Below are 19,350 nucleotides of genomic sequence, written 5' to 3' on the forward strand. Positions count from 1 at the left end.
TTTCTTAGGATCCACTGTGGGATGGACCTTTACAAGAGATCCTTCCTGCCTACAGCCATCAGTATTTATAACATCTCTTAATGAAATGAGGATAACGAGTTACAACAACAAATAATTTCCCTTTGGGATTAATAAAGTATTTTTGAATTTAATTTAATTATTAATTACATCTGCACCAAAAAACTGTATCTGATCAAATTTGGACAAAGTTGAAATGTGCTAAAGTGGGGGTCCATCCTCCTTGGCATCATTCACCGCAGCTCCCTTTGAAGTCACCCACCACGTCTGCTGTAAACAGTGCAAACAGGAATTGTGATATCCCCATAGAGTGTCAAGATGGCGCCAGTTACAGCCAGCCGCCTGCCACGTATGCTCGGCTTGTTTTTTGCTGTTTGTTTGCTTTTTGGTATTTTTTGCTTTGATGCCTCTGCTCTGCTCGTTTATGACCGCACAATTCTTCTCAGCCTCCGACATGTTATGTTGCCAGTATTCTGGTCTTAGTAATTATTCAACAAGACTACCTCCTCACCTGTCAAACATACCGGACTATCAGCACCGTGCGCCCTTCAACCTCGGAGACGCCCAAGGAGACGTGGAAAGCAAGGAGGAATTTTGGTGAGAATAAAAGGATATCTGAACATATCTGGCAACAATTCTGGTTTCTCCCACCATCATACAAGCAACTACTGGGGCGGCTGTGGCTGAGTGGTTAGAGCAGTCATCCTCCAATGAAAGAGTTGGGGGTTCGAATCCACCAACAGTCACATGCTTAAGTGTCCCTGGGCTAGACACTGAACCCCTCATAGCCTCTGATGTGTGTTCCATCAGTGTATGAATGTGATCTAAAGCACTGATTAGTCTCATTAGAATGATTTGTTCCATTAGCTTTGTAGAGATCTAGTAGAGTGCTGTATGAATGGGTAAATGAGGACACAGATTTTAGTGTAAAGCGCTTTGAGTATCTTGAAATAAGATAGAAAGGCGCTATATAAGTACAGTCCATTTACCATTTACTTGTATGAATGTAGTCATCACTGGATTAATTAAATCTGTGACTCCATCCCTTCATTTGGAGCTCGAGTCTTCTTACTGGCGAGGGGAAAGGATTTCCAAACGTGGCACAATAAACTTCAAAAATCTTGGCCAGCTGGCCCGCGCAACTGCTGCGAACAGCAAGGATCAGACTCTCCGGGTAGCCTTGCTGAATGAGAGGTCCCTAACCATTAAGACTTTTATTCTGAACGACTTTTTTTACCTCTAAAAATCTGGATTTTATGTTTTTGACAGAAACTTGTTTTCATGATGGTGAGTTGGCTCCATTTTCTGAACATCTCCCTCATGACTGCGCTTTCTTTAGCTCTTCTCGGACCACCGGCAAAGGAGGCGGATTTAGCCTCTGTTCTGAAATCCAGTTTTAACTGTCGGCTGATCCCCACCATTTTTACCAGAGTTTTGAGCTTCAGATGGTGGAGATAAACTTCTCTCTTCTTTTACTCTGCGCCACAATCTACTGGCCACCTAAACACAGCATGGATTTTATTAAAAATTTTACTGATTTTATGTCAGGACTTATGCCACGATATGATCATCTTTTGATAATTGGTGATTTTAACATACACGTCTGCTGTGATGCTGGACCTCTGGTCAGAGATTTTCTGAACATTATTGACTCTTAAGCTCACACAGTCCGTCACAGGTGCAACTCATGAAAAATGACACACACTGGATCTTGTACTGTCTTATGGGATAAATGTGTCAACTTTGGAAATCTGTGGAGCTCTTTTATCTCCCATGACCGAAGGGGGGTGACGCCAGTTAGGATAATGCTACCAGACGCGATAACGTGATCAAATCTGCAAATCAGGTGTTGGAGGAGTTCTCCTCCAGGACCTAGAACAGGTCACATTTGGCTATAAATTGGGCTCTCAGTCTTCTCAGTACGCTGAGATAGCTGGAATCCTAATAGGCCTACAAATGGCAGTGGAACGCTTCATCCAGACGCTAGTCATCTGCACTGACTCTAACTATGCTCGACTCACTTTCTTGTGTCATCTCGCTCTGTGGAAACAGAACGGTTTTCTCACAAGCAACAAAAAGGTGGTAAAACACAAAGAGCTTTTCATGACATGTGATCACTTAGTGACATCACATGATCTACAGATCTTCTGGAAGAAAGTTCCAGGACACTCCAGAGTCCCAGGCGATGACAAGCACTACAATGACCTTGCAGACTCCTTAGCCAAGGAAGGAGCCGTTGACGGACACACGTGGTCCTTTGACCCCTCCTGGCTACTCAACACTCAGTCGTCACAATCTACAACTGAGGTAATGGCAGTCACACGTGCACAAGCTGCAGCTAAACCTGCTGATAACACAGTTTCTGTACGCCCAATGCTGACTGACCCTGACATCATCCAACTTCAGAAGTTGGATCCTGCAATTAACTCGATGATGCTGTATCTGACTGACCCAGACAAATACACTCCATCGAAAGGCAAACTGGATTCCAATCCAGACCTTAAAGTCCTCTTTCAGCTGCGCAAACAGCTTAAACTACTTAAGGGCATCCTAACTTTTGCTCATGGACGGACGTCCTCACCTGTGTTCGTGGTCCCCCATGACCACAGGGGGGTGATGTTAGTTCATGCACATGACCTTCCGTCCGCGGGACACAAGGATGACAATGCCACGCTGAAAGCATTAAAACAGATTGCTTATTGGCCTGGAATGAAAAAGGATGTCAAAGACTACATAAAGGGGTGCCTGGTCTGTGGCCAGTTTCAGCCATCCAGACCACTCCACAGAGCACCACTGCATAGTAGAGGCATTGCATTTCCATGGTCGGACCTCCAGATTGACTGGGTCGGACCACTCACTAAGAGCTCTAGAGGAAATAAATATTTTCTCACGGTAACCTGCGCGTTTACCAAATGGGTAGAATGTCTACCAGCCCCTAATGAGACAGCACAAACCACTGCTATGTTATTAATGAATCATGTATTTTCAAGGTTTGGACTTCCCCTCAGGGTGAACTCAGACCAAGGTACACACTTCACAGGTGAAGTAATGAAAGAACTGTGGAAGACGCTAGCTACCATCCACAGGCTTCAGGCCAGGTTGAGAGAGCAAACAGGACTGTGGTGAGTATTTTGAAAAAATATGTAGCCGCAAACCACAAGGACTGGGACGTGAAACTCCCTCTGGTCCTCATGGCCATAAGGGCCACTCCACACACGTCGACTGGCATCTCTCCTTTCGAGATGATGACGGGTCGACAAATGACTCTCCCTCTACACCTGTTGTACCAACCAGGCGATGCTGCCATGGCAACAGCCTACACTACACAACAATACATGAAAGACTTGGAAAAACACCTTAAAAACACTTTTGCTTTCGCACAGAAAAACCTGGAAAAATCAGCTGACGGACGCAAAGCGTACTACGACCAAAAGGCCTCTCACGAGGAACTCCAAGTGGTAGACAGGGTCTGGTACTACACGTTTGCCCCCACAACTGGGAGAAGAGAGTCCGGGACCGGAACTCTCGCCCGTAAACTGATGCCCAGATGGACTGGACCCCATCTGATAACAGACAAACTGTCTCCAGTTGTCTATCAGATAAAAATCAGTAAAGGCCAAAAAGAGCCAACTGTTAAATGGGTACATCGTAACCAGGTTAAACCACACAAGGTGTGCAAAGAAACAAACAAACGGGACAGCGTGACTGAATCTGACAACCAGGGTGAGGTGAAGCAGTGAAACGAGGTTTCTAGTTGCTTAGTCACTACTCTTGTCGATGTTGAAACGTTGTTTAATTGGTTTTGTTTCTGAGGTAAGAATGAATTTTGTGTGTAGTTGAGTTAGAGACTAAGAGGCCTTTAACTATGCCAACATGCAGTTCATTCGTTAAAATGCAATCTTTGCGGAGTCAATGTAGATCTACATTGGTCTCACAACGCTTAAGCCGAACCTACTCGAACAATTCTATTCGGGGGGATAGCTAATTCTTTTGATGAGTCTCGCCATAGACTTCCAAAACATTTATGGGGAAACCAAACACCCAATCTCAAGTCGTTCGTCTAAAAGACAACAGACAATTGAACCAAACTATATTTTACCATGTAAATCTAACTTAAACCAAGTTAGGAATGGAAAAATAGTTTGGAACACTCTTCTATAGGTATAGATCCCTATAACTACCCTTTTCAGCATGTTCCACCCCTTAACTGGTAGTTGTAGCTGTTCCCAATCATAATAGCTTACACACCAGGTGCATATAGTTTAAGGCCTTATGTAAAATCCCCTTCATAAGCCCACCTTAAACCACATAATTGCATGTCACATTGAACCAGAACGGCATCGACTGGACATCTACCCAGCGACGACCTTCGCTGGAGGAGACCTGCAATCCTGACGTTGGTCTCCACTCTTCATCCAGTGGCCGTATCTTCAGTTCGATCCAAGGGAACCCCTCTGTATGCTGATCAATCAACACTTCCAATCGTTGTGGATTAATCGTTGTGGATTTACCGTTGTGGATTATATGACTTTTTCCAATGGATTACAGACTCTGTTTCCAAGGGGTTAAAGCATTGCTACAATGGAATTACCAACAACATTATGGAATTACCATCAACACAATGGAATTCCCAAAAACATTGTGGGATTACATCCTTTGACTTTTGTTTTCCTTGCTGGATTACATCAAGACCAGGGACATTCGAAGGCGTAAGTTCATGTTGGAATTCATCCCCATGGACAGGCGATGATTTCCAAAGGGGGGACTGTAGTGAACTACGCCTCAGGTCAAAATCTGGCCTTGAGGGTCTGCCTGGAACAAGAACTGTATTTCATTGATTTGAGTCCAGAAACACAAATCAAGTCCATCCAGAAGACTTTTTAAGTGTCCTGCACTGATCAATTGAAAGAACACTCTCTTTTCTATTATCATTACTATTTTACAAATGTTTAATAATCAAAGTGTGTTTAGTTCAAAACCATTTTTAGATGTTACAGTGAACTAATCATTTTTAATTAACTGTGAAACAGTATTAGTGATTTTTAATCCTCATGCAAAGTAGAAATCATGTTAAGGTCTGTTACAGAGTAATTATGCATTTTCTGATTTTCTGTCTCTGAATGAGCAAGTGTAAGTTGGTCCAAGGTTGGAGTCAAACGCAAAACAAGTTGTTGGAACGAACTATCATGTTTTTAAATCCTCTCAGACGTAAATATAGAGGCTGGCACCTGTTTTCCCCCAACTCGCCTAAATATTCCTCTCTCTGTCTCTAAAAACATTTTCAATCTGTTCCAAAACACTTTCTGTTTTTCTGACTCCTAGTGACCTCTTACGTCACAAAAACACACCCCTGTCTGGTCGATATTGACCAATCAGGAACCTCCCAAATGAACCGGAAATAGAACTCTTTAAATGTCGGTACTTCCTAGTTCAAACCAGTCAAGTCGGGTGGAGAGTTTGCAGAGCTTCAGTCGCTTCAGGCTTCGGCTTCAGTCGTTTGCCGCTCCAGTGCTGGGAGACCAGAAGTCCAGGCATGATCCAGAGCTCTTCGAGTCTTGTGGGAATTATGCAATCTTCCACATCTGAGTGGAACTTCTGACGGACTCCACTCATGTGAGTCCACCGAGAGGTGAACCTGTGTCGGACGGAATACCGTCACTACTTCGGACGATTCACAGCTGTTCCTACGGAGACGCTGAAAGGGTGCGTTAAATGGAACTCCGTACCAGTGGAATCACCTCCTCCAGGTAAAAGAGTTGATTTATACCACCTAAGTGTACCGGGGAAGAAGCTGGGAACTCACCGGAGAGTGCCGTTCTGATGCCGACACACACATTTCCCTCATCCATCCTTTCTCTCAACTTAAACTTCAATTTCCATCTTTAAACTCTTCTATCTGCTAGAAATCATTCCAGATATTTTTAGAAATGTCTGTTGTGAAGTTTTCAACCATCGCCGTATGGTTAATCAAATTGTACAGCTTGCTAAATTAGCCATGTTGTTGTTGAAATCATTTTGCCAAATTAATGTAAATGTGTAATGTGTTTAAATCGTTTTTAAATAAATGACCCACTGTCGTTGGTGAGTCAAAGATAAACACGTTTCCGTCCACATTTAATTAAATTCAATGCACGTCATTATTCAGTCCAGAAAAATGAAAGAATCCGTTTAATTTATGAATATATACAGCATATGTTCATCTACATCAGATCATCTACCGGTTCTGTTCACTGTGGTGATCTCTGGTAGGAAGGAATGGGCTGGACCATCTGTGCGTTCTGCACGTGCAATTAATTCAAACACCGCGCTGTGCTTCTCCACTGGCTTTAATGACTCTAGTCTCTTGCAACCCTCATTTCTGCTCTAGGTCCAACGTGGATGAGTTTACTGATCTTTTTAGTTCCACTTGCACTGACATTCTGAACTCTGTTGCTCCTCTGAAAATCAAAAAGAAGAAGTCACGTCCGCCGTGGCTGAGCGAATCCACCCACACGCTCAGACGCCAGTGCAGACGAGCTGAGAGGAAATGGAGTAAGGACAGACTGCAGGTTTCCCTGGACATCTTTAAAGACAGCATGTCAAATTAAGGTAAATGGTAAATGGACTGTACTTATATAGCTCCTTTCTATCTTATTTCAAGATACTCAAAGCGCTTTACACTACAATCTGTGTCCTCATTTACCCATTCATACAGCACTCTAGTAGATCTCTACAAAGCTAATTGAACAAATCATTCTAAAGAGACTAATCAGAGCTTTATCACATTCATACACCAATAGGACACACATCGGAGGCAGTGAGGGGTTCAGTGTCTTGCCCAGGGCCACTTCGACATTTGACTGCTGGTGGATTCGAACCCCCAACTCTGGCATTGGAGGACGACTGCTCTAACCACTCAGCCACAGCCGTTAAAGCTGCTAAGACTGCTTTTTTATCTAACGTGGTTTTAAACAACAGTCACATCAACTCATCAACTCAAATAGACACAACCCCCACGCCCTATTCACAACAGTAAATTCCATTCTAAATGTCCCTTCGTATTCATGTATGGAGGCCTCTGTTGACACCTGCAATGACGTCACTAAATTCTTTGTTAACAAAGTGGAGTTGATCAGGGCCTCCACCCTCCGCTCCTTAGTCAACCCATCAGCTTTTGTTTCGTGTTCTGCTACTTTCAGGCAATTCAAACCAATCACACTCCCATTGTTAAACAAAGTTGCTGGTCACATGAAGCCATCAGGATCACCATTGGACCCCATCCCAGCAGCATTGTTCAAACAAGTTCTACCCAGTGTTGCCAAGTCCGCTTATTATAAGCGACTTTGGGCTTGTTTTTTTCTAAAGTCGCTTGCAAATCTCGTGAGTCGCGGTTTGCGGTTTTTTGGGCTTGTTTTTGTACATGAAGCCGCTTATTTGGGCTTGACTTTATTTCCGAGTGAAACTAGTTGATTATCTCCCATCTCCGCACAATAAAGCAAAAGACGAGTGGCAGATAGATTGTCCCATCTTCGCCCCCGTTTCCTGTTTATCGCTCCCGCCCAAATTGGCGAGGAGGCGCACACTTGTGTCGTCACTCGTCTTTTCACAACACAGCAAGCAGCCATGCAGTAGCCGCCCGCAGCCACCAGAGAGCCCAAAGTGAAGAGACCATGAGCTCTAGTAAGTGGGGAAAATATGGAAAAAAAATATAATAAGGAGTGGGAGAAAGAGAGCACACTTAAAGAATGGATTCGACCTCAGATGGGAGATGTGTCAAAGGCATTCTGTAGGTTTTGCAAGTGTGAAATACGTGCTCACCATGCTGATTTAATTCAGCATGCCAATACTGAGAAGCACAAAAAAAAAACTGTGCACCCTTCTCCTCCATGAGGCTCACAAACATGGGTTTCACTGCCCCAAAACACAGTGAAACAAAACAAAGAAATGAGCTAAAAATAGCCACCTACATAGCCTGTCACACATCAATCAGTGCTGTGGACCATCTTGGAGAACTCATTGGATCCACTTTGACTGACGGTGAGATCACACTTGACCTGTTTGAGTTGGCTCACGTGTGTCTTTGCTTTTAAAGAGACATTTAAAAAAGTTTATTTTTTTTGTTGACTGTGTTTACTAGTTTGCTGTTACATATACCTTTTTATTTTTTTATTTTTTTATCAGAGCTTAAAAGGACAGCTCAGAACATCCTTGTAAAAGAGATTAAATATCTCAATGGATTTCATCCTGGTTTAAAAAAAAGTTATTTTATTCAAAGTGTTTAGCATAATTTTGCTGTTGTTTATGTATAATTCCATAATAAATATGTTTATACTGTGTTAAAACGACCTCTGTTTTACACAATGGTGGATTGCCAGTTGGGCTTTTTTTTAAGAGCCGGCTGCTTGTTTTGGGCTTGTTTTCATAGAGCTGGTTGCTTGTTTCTCTCGCGAGATCTGGCAACACTGGTTCTACCAGCGATTGGGCCTGCTGTTCTAACAATACTAAACAGTAGTATTGCTACAAGCGTGGTCCCAGAGGCGTTCAAACATGCAGTAGTCACACCGTTAATTAAGAAACCTGGTCTTGACCCTTCAGCCTGCTCAAATTACAGGCCAATCTCAAAACTCCCCTTTCTGTCCAAAATCCTGGAAAAAGTAGTTTTTACTCAGTTAAATCAGTTTTTAACTGAGAACAAAATCGTTGGGGTCTTTCAGTCTGGTTTCAAGCAGCTCCACAGCACCGAAACAGCTTTGGTTAGGGTTTGCAATGACATTTTAACAGCAAATGATTCTGGCCATTTTGTGGCTCTTGTACTCCTCGATCTTACTGCCGCTTTCGATACTGTTGACCACAGTATCCTCATCTCTCGGCTTGAACACTGGGTTGGGATTACAGGTGCTGCATTAGACTGGTTCTGCTCATACCTCTCTGACAGGAGGTTTTGTGTGAAGGTGGGTAAAAATCTATCCACTTCAATGCCTCTTTCCTGCGGTGTCCCGCAGGGCTCGATTCTCGGACCCCTTCTATTTTCACTCTATCTGCTTCCGCTGGGGTCGATCCTAAGAAAACATGGTATTCCATTCCATTGCTATGCCGATGACTGTCAGATCTACCTGCCACTGAAACCAGCCAGTGTTTGTTCCGTCCACCCTCTCCTCAAATGTCTGGACGACATTAAGACATGGATGGCTTCAAATTTTCTAAGTTTTAACGACCAGAAGACTGAAGTCATTGTCTTTAGCCCTAGCTCAGCTGCCGCCTCTTATCCTGTGAACCTGGACTCCCTTCAGCCTTATCTGAAGCACTCTGTTAAAAACCTTGGAGTGGTTTTTGACTCGGATTTTAAGTTCGACAAACAGATCAGTTCGGTTCTGCAGAGAAGCTTCTTCCAACTGTGGCAGGTAGCTAAGCTCAAGCCAGTGCTGTCTAGACCCGACCTTGAGACACTAGTCCATGCATTCATCACAACCTGCCTGGACTATTGTAATTCACTGTATGCTGGGGTCAGCCAGGCCTCTATCTCACGGCTACAGCTCGTCCAGAATGCTGCAGCTCGGCTCTTAACCGGTACACCGAGGTATGAGCACATCACACCAGGTCTGTCCTCCCTACACTGGCTTCCTGTGAGAACTAGGATTGATTTCAAAATTCTCCTCCTGACCTATAAGTGCCTAAATGGCCTTGCACCCATCTACCTCTCTGAGCTACTGGAACCATATGTTCCCTCTCGGGCTCTGAGATCATCCGATCAGCTGCTTTTGGTTGTTCCAAAAACACGACTGAAGCTCAGAGGAGATCGGGCGTTTTCAGTCATGGGTCCCAGACTGTGGAACAACCTACCCCCCAACATTAGGCATGCCACCTCCCTTCCTGTGTTCAAATCCCTGCTAAAAACATATCTGTTCTCTCTGGCGTTTCATACTGTGTGAGTTGATTTAGTATATCTTGTTCCATGTCTTCATTTTAATGGTTGTTTTAATTTTTTAAGGTATATTCTTACTGCTTTTTATTTCTCAGTGTTACCCTTAGTGTTAAGCACTTTGATAACAGTCTATCTGTTTTAAATTGTGCTCTATAAATAAATATGACTTGACTTGACATACCGCAGGTTGTTTTTAATGTTTTTAACTCTGTTATGAATCCTTGTGATGCTGGTCATGTTGCTGAATCTCCTGCACTCTGTGAACGGTTTTCTAAGTTGTTTATTGATAAAATCTCTGCTCTGAGACCCTCCTGAACACAACTTTACACAGACCCCTCCTTCTTTCCTCCACCCTCTGCTGCCTTTGAACAGTTTGAGCCGGTGACTCTTGCTGTTTAAAAGGACATTGTGGACCACATGCAGCTTTCTAATTCACCTTTGGACTGTGTTCCCTCTCGATTGTTTAAGGAGGTTTTTAACACTGTTGGTCCACTAGTTCTTGTCCTTATTAACATGTCCCTGTCATCAGACTGTGTTCCAGCTACTTTTAAACATGATGTGGTCAGAGTCAGAGTCAGAGTCAGAGTTTCTTTATTGTCATTCGCACCTCATGTGGTACATGTGGTGGAGCGAAATTATGTACACAGGGTCCCAGTTACATCCAACAATAAAATGTATAAGAAGAACAGTAATAACATCTAAGATATGAACTAAGAAAAACATCAACTAAATATACACTAAGCACTCATAACATAAAACATTGAACATCAGCACAAACATGAACATGAGTCTGTGAGCAGATGTGCACGCATGAACACATCAACATTAAAACAGATCAGCAGCAACATGAAACAGATCAGCAGCAACATGATATGGTTTTTCACAGTGATTATTCTAGTTAGAGATTCATGAGTCTAACAGCCTCAGGGTAGAAGCTGTTCCTCAGTCTAGTGGTTCTACACTTAATGCTCCTTAACCTCCTTCCTGAGGGAAGTGGGGCAAAAAGTGTGTGTGCTGGGTGAGTGTGGTCCTTCATGATGCAGGTGGCCCTCTTCCTGCATCTGGAGGTGTAGATGTCTGTGATGGGGGGGAGGCTGATTCCAACAGATTTCTGTGCAGCCTTCACCACTCTCTGCAAAGCTTTTCTTTCTGCAGCTGTGCAGCCTCCATGCCACACATTGATGCTCGAGCACAGGATGCTCTCCACTGCACACCTGTAGAAGGAGGTGAGGACTGAGCTTCCCAGACCAGCTCGCCTCAGCCGTCTGAGGAAGTAGAGTCTCTGATGAGCTTTCTTGATCAGGCTGGTGGTGTTGTTGCTCCAGCTGAGGTTGTCATTCATGTGTACACCCAAGTACTTGTAGCTGGAGACCACTTCCACCTCAGATCCTCTTATGTTCATGGGGGTGTAGGTGTTTTTGTTCTTTCTGAAGTCCACAATCATCTCCTTTGTTTTCTTCACATTGATGTGAAGGTTATTCTCTCTGCACCAGCTCTCCAGGTGTTCCACCTCTTGCCTGTAGCTGGACTCATCATTGTTTGTGATGCATCCCACCACCACTGTATCATCTGCAAACTTTACAATGTGACAGCCTGGATGGGTAGCTGCACAATCATACGTGAGCAGAGTAAACAGGAGGGGACTCAACACACATCCCTGAGGAGAGCCAGTGCTGAGGGTTATGGTGGAGGAGGAGAGGTTGTGGATCCTCACTAACTGTGGTCTGTTTGTTAAAAAGTCTAGTACCCAGTTGCAGATGGAGGGGCTTAGTCCTAGTGTGGATAGTTTGTCCATCAGGGTTTGGGGGATCATGGTGTTGAAGGCGGATGTGAAGTTCACAAAGAGCATACGGACGTAAGAGTTTTTCTGCTCCAGGTGGTTGAGCGCAGTGTGGACCACAGAGGAGATTGCATCCTCTGTTGATCGGTTCTCACGGTATGCATACTGATGAGGGTCCTCATTGATGTTGATGGTTGTTTTGATGCGAGTCATGACCAGTTTTTCAAAGCATTTAGCGACTATCGGGGTCAGGGCCACTGGCCGATAGTCATTCAGACCAGTCATTGTAGAGCTTTTTGGGACTGGGATGATGGTGGCAGTCTTCAGGCAGGTGGGAACTGTCTCCAGGGTAAGTGAGGTGTTAAAGATGTCTGCCAGCACCTCACAGAGCTGATCAGCACATTCCTTCAACACTTTTCCGGGGATGTTGTCTGGGCCAGTTGCTTTGTGCGGATTAATCCTCCTGAAGGTACTCCTTACTTCTGCTGAGGTCACGCTGAGATGCTCTTCGTCCGGTGGTGAGGTGAGTCTGGTGCTGGGTGGTCTGTTCGGGTCTTCAAAGCGTGCATAGAACTTGCTGAGGGCATCAGGCAGAGATGGGTCTTTGGGGCATTATTCACTCCTTCCTTTATAATCTGTTATGCACTTAATGCCCCTCCACATGCTCCGAGGGTCTTGTGAGATGAATTGACCCTCGATCCTCTTTGCATATGTGGCCTTGGCCCTCTTAATACTAGTAACCAGCTCTTTTCTTGTCCTACTCAGCTCCTCTGAGTTTCCAGACCTGAAGGCAGTGTTCCTGGCTTCCAGCAGGGTACGTACCTCTGCATTCAGCCAAGGTTTTCTGTTTGGGTAGCTTTTAACATTTCTGATAGTGGAGACGGTGTCAGTACATGTACTAATGTAACCCAGAACTGAGGATGTGTATTGGTCAAGATCAAGCGAACCTCCATTTTCAGCAGCTTCTCTGAAAACCTGCCAGTCTGTTCGATCAAAACAATCTCTCAGTATGGGGCCACTGTCCTGGATCCAGCATTTAACTTCCTTTTGGACCGGTCTGGAGCGTCTCAGCGGGGGCATGTAAGCAGGAGCCAGGAAAATTGAGATGTGGTCTGACAGTCCTAGGTGGGGGCGGGGTTCGGCTTTGTATGCATCTTTTACGTTCGTGTAAACACGGTCCAGCGTGCGGTCTCCACGTGTTGGAATCGTCACATGCTGATTAAAGCTTGGGAGACAGTCCTTTAGATTCACGTGGTTAAAGTCTCCGGCTACAATGTAAAGAGCCTCGGGGTGTTTGTTCTGCAGCGAGCTGATGATATTATGAAGCTCCTGCAGTGATTCATTAGCATTAGCGTCCGGAGGAATGTAGACGACAGAGATGAAAGTCACCGTGAACTCTCGGGGTAGATAATGTGGCCGGCATTTCACTGTTATTTGCTCCAAAGCCTTCAAGCATGAGCTATTTACAACAGTACAGTTCGTGGACCAACTTTTACTCACGTAAATGCATACTCCGCCTCCCCGTGATTTCCTCGTTAGCTCGCTGCAGCGGTCCGCTCGAAAAAAAAGTCTGTCATCCAGCTGGAAGACTGTGTCCGGCGTTTCGCTTGTAATCCACGTTTCCGTGAGGCAAAGCACTTCCACTCATAAAGAAGAATAACCTCGACCCAACACTGCTCTTAAATTACAGACCTACAAAGAATGAAATGTATCGTTATTGTATGTCTTTGAGTGAATGAATGTGAGATTGAGGTTGGGATAGTGTGATTGTGTCTGTGTATGAATGGATATTTGTTAGGCCAAGACTCGGACTGCCCCCTCTTTGATACAACTGGGGGTGCTTGGCATCGCGCCCCTATCGCGCGGCCCCCTGGTGGGGTGTGCCCTTGCCTGCCGGCGCGCTTGGGGCCCTTGGTATCGGGGGCTGGGCGCTTGGGCGTGTGTCGGCTCGGCCTGGTGTCTGCCTGGTGGGGCTCGGGTCCTCTGGCCCTGTCAGGCCTTGGCCTGGGTGGTGTGAGTCCTCGGTGCCCGGGCCTCGGTGCCTGGACCTGGACCTACATCGGTGCGGCGGGTGCCGACGGGGGCCTATGAGTTTGTCGCTGTTGGCCCCGGGGGGTCACTGTATGTGGTTGCTGGTGGGGATCTTCCGGTTCTCCCCTGTGGTCCGTTCTGGGGGGTGGGTGAGTGGTTCGTCCTGTGTGGGTGGCTCTGGGGGCTCCGCGGTCGGGGTCCCTCCTGGGGTCTTTGACTCTGGTCCCCCCTTTTTCATCTGCCTCTGGTCTTGGGGGTCGGGTCTCTGCTGCTTCACAGTTACTAATAAATGTTCTATTAGAGAAGCCTTATACACTTATGCATGCTCACAACCACACACAAATAGAAGCAGAGATGCTTATTTAGGCTTTATATGTAGATATATAGATATGTATGTGAGTGTATATTCATGTGTATGTATGTATGTATGTATATAGGCGTAGGTATGGGTATATATATTTATGGAAACTTACTGCAAAGCCATGAATATTTTAAGTTCTTTATACATATGTATTTTGTTGCTATGTTTTGTCATGTTCTTTGCAGGTGAACAGACAGTGGCCGGGTGTTTTGACGTGTGCTCTATTTGTATATATTTCTTATATTTTGGAGTCTTACTTTGTCTTTTCTTTCTTTCTATCCTATTGGGGAAAAAAAAAAAAAAAAAAAAAAAAAAAAAAAAAAAAAAAAAAAAAAAATTACAGACCTACAGTATTTCTAAACTACCTTTTTTTGTCAAAAATTTTAGAGAAAGTTGTTTTTAATCAACTTAAGAGGTTTTTAACTGCCAACAGCATTGGTGAAAAATTCCAGTCAGGTTTTAAATCAGGCCACAGCACAGAGACAGCCCTATTAAGAGTTTTTAATGACCTTCTTTTAACCATTAATGCAGGAAGCTCTGCTGTTTTAGTGCTTTTAGACCTTTCTGCTGCCTTTGATACTGTGGACCACAACATCTTGTTGTCACGAGTTGAGAAGGTGGTCGGTATAAAAGGCACAGTTTGATCCTGGTTTAGATCCTGCCTGGCTGACAGGAGTTTTCTGTTCATTTAGGAAAATGTTCTTCATCTGCGGCTCCTCTGATCTGTGGGGTCCCTCAAGGGTCTATTTTAGGTCCACTGCTTTTTAATCTCTACATGTTGCCTTTGGGGTCAATTTTTAGAAAACACAACATCCCTTTTCACTGCTTTGCTGATGATACGCAGTTATATCTTCCGACTGAGTCAGGCAGGGTCAGTCCACTGGATCCACTCTTGAACCGTCTAAATTACATTAAAGTATGTTTAAAATTAATTCCTGTTCTGGAGACACACAGACGACAGCCATGTCTTTCTGGCTCCACACAAGGTCACAGTGGTTTGATGATGTACCTGTGCATAGTATGGATGATGTTTCTTCAGGTGAAGTTCACTGCCTGCCTCCACAGCCTGCTGGATGCTGCATGTCCTATATTTGTAAGGAAACTTTCTCCAGGCAGCAGGAGCCAAGAACAACGTACCTTTGTTCTAACCACAACATATTCACAATCCGGGGTCTTTAAAAATGTACAAATCGTGCACCCAGCTGTTCATAGATGGGACAAGTGATTCCAGTAACTTGTAATTCTTTAAATTATTTGCGGTGTAAGCACTGACACACACCAGGTCTGCTAAAATGACTGGGAATGTCAATGGAGGCAAATATTACTCCGGGTCTCTGCTCCTTTTTTATTTTTCAAACGGGCGACATTTCCAATTTTACCTATTTTTTCCATGTACCATTTTTTGTCATCTGGGAAAAGTTTGTCACGATATAGTCCACTTTGTTTTGAGCTGATTTTCAGCGTTATGAAGGAGGATACAGCGGTGACACCATAGACAAACTCTGAGGACAGTAAAAATGGTGGTCAAGACGGGAACGCCCCCACACGCCCCCAACACAGTGACATAGGTTCCAAAGCTCTAGACGGCGCTGGGCGGTCCTATAAGCGGAGATGACAGCAACAACGGGGTGTGACCAGATTCTGAAGAAAAGAGTGATGCATCCGAACTGTGTGGGTTTGTTTAGGTTGAAAGGAAAGGCACCGTGATGTGATGCAAGCCCGGCGTGGGTAATTGGGAGTGTCTGGAGATTTCTAGGTGGGCCGGTCTGATGCGGGGCCACAGGGCTGGCACTCCCTGGGTTTTATTTTATTTTTTAGAGCTTTTTATTAACCACATATAAACACAGAACACCGCTAAAGCTGCTCCTGGGCCACCCCCTCCTCCACCCAGGACCGGCTGCAGCTCTCGTTTTTTTTTGTTGTTGTTGTTGTTGTTGTTGCACAAATCAGATCTTCAACGTCACATGTCAGTCATTCCAGTAGATGTGTCAGCAACTGACCAATTGGCGACCTCAATTTGACCCAAACGCCCCTTACCTGCAGGTGCTGCACTGGGAAAAATCATTAAAGAAAAAAAAAGGTTTAACGTTGTCAGCGGGGAACATATAATTATTCATACACGTCCAACAATTTTCAGTCAGGTCATCTGGACAGTTTTGTGTTTCCTTGACTGATGAAGCCTTCCAGATGGAAGGTGAAACATTTCAGCAAAAAAAAGAGAAACTGTCCAGATGACCTGACTGAAAATTGTTGGATTGTATACCTGGATTATAGAGCATGGACTTTTTTGGTTATTCACAAACGTGTTACCCTGTGCATTTAGAGAGTGGAATACAGTTTATTCCATTTCAAAAACTAAACGGAGTTTGGAAAAATGTAAAAAGATGAATAAAGGCTGGTGGCCGACCCCATGAGCAGCTGAATATGTTCTGTACGAAGGTAACTGCAGATAAATCCTCCATTTTCTGTCATGATTACATTGTATGGTTAAATTAAAGGTTAATGCTTAAAGCTAGTTGTGCTTTGTTTTGTGTGTTTTGTATGTTCATTCAACCTTTATTTATACAGGTTCTCATTGAGCCGAGGACTCATTTAGCGTATATCTTAGTTTATATCTCAGATCCTTATTTACTGTTTCTTTTCACACTTTATATTTTTGCTATTGTTTGAAGTAACTGGGACCCTGTGTATACAATTTCGTTCCACTACATGTACATGTGATGCGAAAAACAACAAAGAATGTCTGACTCTGACTCGTTTATGAGACCTTTTTTAAACAAAGAACACAGATGACAAAAGTAGACAATCATAAAAAAGCATATAAATTGAAAAATAAATGGAAGAAAACTGATGAAAAATTGATGAAACTTTGAAGACCTCCTCAATCCCACCGGCACGTCTTCCACTGAGGAAGCGGAGCCTGGGGACTCTGGGTCGGGCCCTCCAATCTCTGGTGCTGAAGTCACCGAGGTGGTTAAAAAGCTCCTGGGTGGCAGGGCCCCATGGGGTGGATGAGATCCGCCCAGAGTTCCTTAAGGCTCTGGATGTTGTAGGGTTGTGTTGGCTTACGCGACTCTGCAATATTGCGTGGACATCGGGCGAAGTTCCCCTGGATTGGCAGACCGGGGTGGTGGTCCCCCTATTCAAAAAGGGGGACTGTAGAGTGTGTTCCAACTACAGGGGAATCACGCTCTTAAGCCTCCCTGGTAAGGTCTATTCGGGGGTTCTGGAGAGGAGGGTCAGTCGGATAGTCGAACCTCGGATTCATGAGGAACAGTGCGGTTTTCGTCCTGGCCGTGGAACACTGGACCAGCTCTACACTCTCAGCAGGGTCCTGGAGGGTGCGTGGGAGTTTGCCCAACCAGTCTACATGTGCTTTGTGGACTTGGAGAAGGCGTTCGACCGCGTCCCTCGGGGGGCCCTGTGGGGCCCTGTGGGGGGTACTCTGGGAGTATGGGGTACCAGGCCCTTTGATACGGGCTGTTAGGTCCCTGTATGACCGGTGTCAGAGCCTGGTCCACATCGCCGGCAGTAAGTCGGGCTTGTTCCCTGTGAGAGTTGGACTCCGCCAAGGTTGCCCTTTGTCACCGATTCTGTTCATAACTTTTATGGACAGAATTTCTAAGGTGTTGAGGGGATCGGTTTTGGTGACCTTAGGATTGCGTCTCTGCTTTTTGCAGATGATGTGGTCTTATTGGCTTCATCAGATCGTGATCTAGAGCTTTCGCTGGAGCGGTTCGCAGCCGAATGCGATGCGGCCGGGATGAAGATCAGTTCCTCCAAATCCGAGGCCATGGTCTTGAGCCGGAAAAGGGTAAAGTGCCCTCTCCGGGTCAGGGAGGAGGTCCTATCCCAAGCGGAGGAGTTCAAGTATCTTGGGGTCTTGTTCACGAATGAGGGAAAAATGGAGCGTGAGATCGATAGGCGGATAGGTGCAGCATCTGCAGTGAAGCGGGCGCTGTACAGGTCTGTCGTGGTGAAGAGAGAGCTGAGTCAAAAGGCGAAGCTCTCAATTTACCGATCGATCTACATTCCCACCCTCATCTATGGTCACGAGCTTAGGGTTGTGACCGAAAGAATGAGATCTCGGATACAAGCGGCCGAAATGAGTTTTCTCCGCAGGGTGTCTGGGCTCTCCCTTAGAGACAGGGTGAGAAGCTCGATCATCCGGGAGGGACTCGGAGTAGAGCCGCTGCTTCTCCACGTCGAGAGGAGCCAGTTGAGGTGGCTTGGGCATCTGTTTAGGATGCCTTCTGGACGCCCGAATCAGCAGAACCACAGAGGTACGGATAAAAAGTTTGGTTGGGGTCTGGAGAAAAAAATGCCGGACCTTTGGACAATGACTCCCCCGCTCGAGGGGCCACCTAGCCAGCAGTGACTGATGGGATGGAAGCTGGCGGTCCTGGACCAAAATAATTTTTCGGATGGTCCCGTACAGCATTCTGAGCCCAATGAACAACAAGTTCGATAGGAAGAGGGGCCAACTTTATGTCCGGCTAGAAAAACGAGTCAGTTTGATGTTATAGGACTGCAGAGAACCCGGGGGAGCTGCCTTCCTTCAGCTTACAGGAAGGCTGTGTGAATATTAGTGGACCATATGGATATATTTGAGCCTGTATGTATAATTTTGACTCTGTGATTATTAGATTAAATTCACAACAAATTTAAACCTATTTAAAAAAAATCTAGTTAGCCAAGAATTCAGCTTTTGGCATTTTTGATGACGCTGACTCACTGTGATGTGATCAAAGAGCCTGAAGATGGCACTGCCGCAGTTTGACGTGGTGCTGATGTGGTCCGAGAATCGTTGGATGGTGCCGCTCTGCCACTCACAGCTGCCGTCTGACCCCACTGACACCACCTGACAGTCTTTGTTCTTCATATAGACCGGAGCTTTCACACCATACCTGGAAACAGCAACAACTCACTTGACGTCAGAGCTTCTGCAGCATGAGCAAAGACTTTAAACTAAAAGGCCTCAGAACAAGAACGATTTTGATTCTAGTTCCCAGATGGTTATTTAATATTTAAATAAATATCACAGAATTCACATAAAACGTCATGATCAATAATCTTGATAAAAAATCCAACAAAGTCAAGTTAGGTCCTCTGGACGGTTTCTCTTTGTTCCAACGTTTCATCTATGTGTAGTAGAACATATCTGTCATATATTCATACTGTTAAAACGGATTCTTTCATTTTTCTGGACTGCATAATGTACGTGCATTGAATGTAATAAAATGTGGACGTGAGACGTTA

At 44.9% G+C, this 19,350-nt stretch overlaps 1 protein-coding gene across 1 annotated transcript in view; it reads right to left on the reverse strand.

The window, feature by feature from the left end:
- Window positions 1-19,350, reverse strand: part of LOC119427485 (DIS3-like exonuclease 1) — a 139,065-nt gene that overhangs the window by 69,737 nt on the left and 49,978 nt on the right. The window contains exon 6 of the mRNA XM_037695112.1: window positions 18,827-18,998. Within this exon, the coding sequence (XP_037551040.1) occupies window positions 18,827-18,998 (172 nt within the window). The remainder of the gene's footprint in view (window positions 1-18,826; window positions 18,999-19,350) is intronic.

The sequence above is a fragment of the Nematolebias whitei genome, chromosome 2 (assembly GCF_014905685.2).
Source record: "Nematolebias whitei isolate Nwh7 chromosome 2, NemWhi1, whole genome shotgun sequence".
NCBI lineage: Eukaryota > Metazoa > Chordata > Actinopteri > Cyprinodontiformes > Rivulidae > Nematolebias > Nematolebias whitei.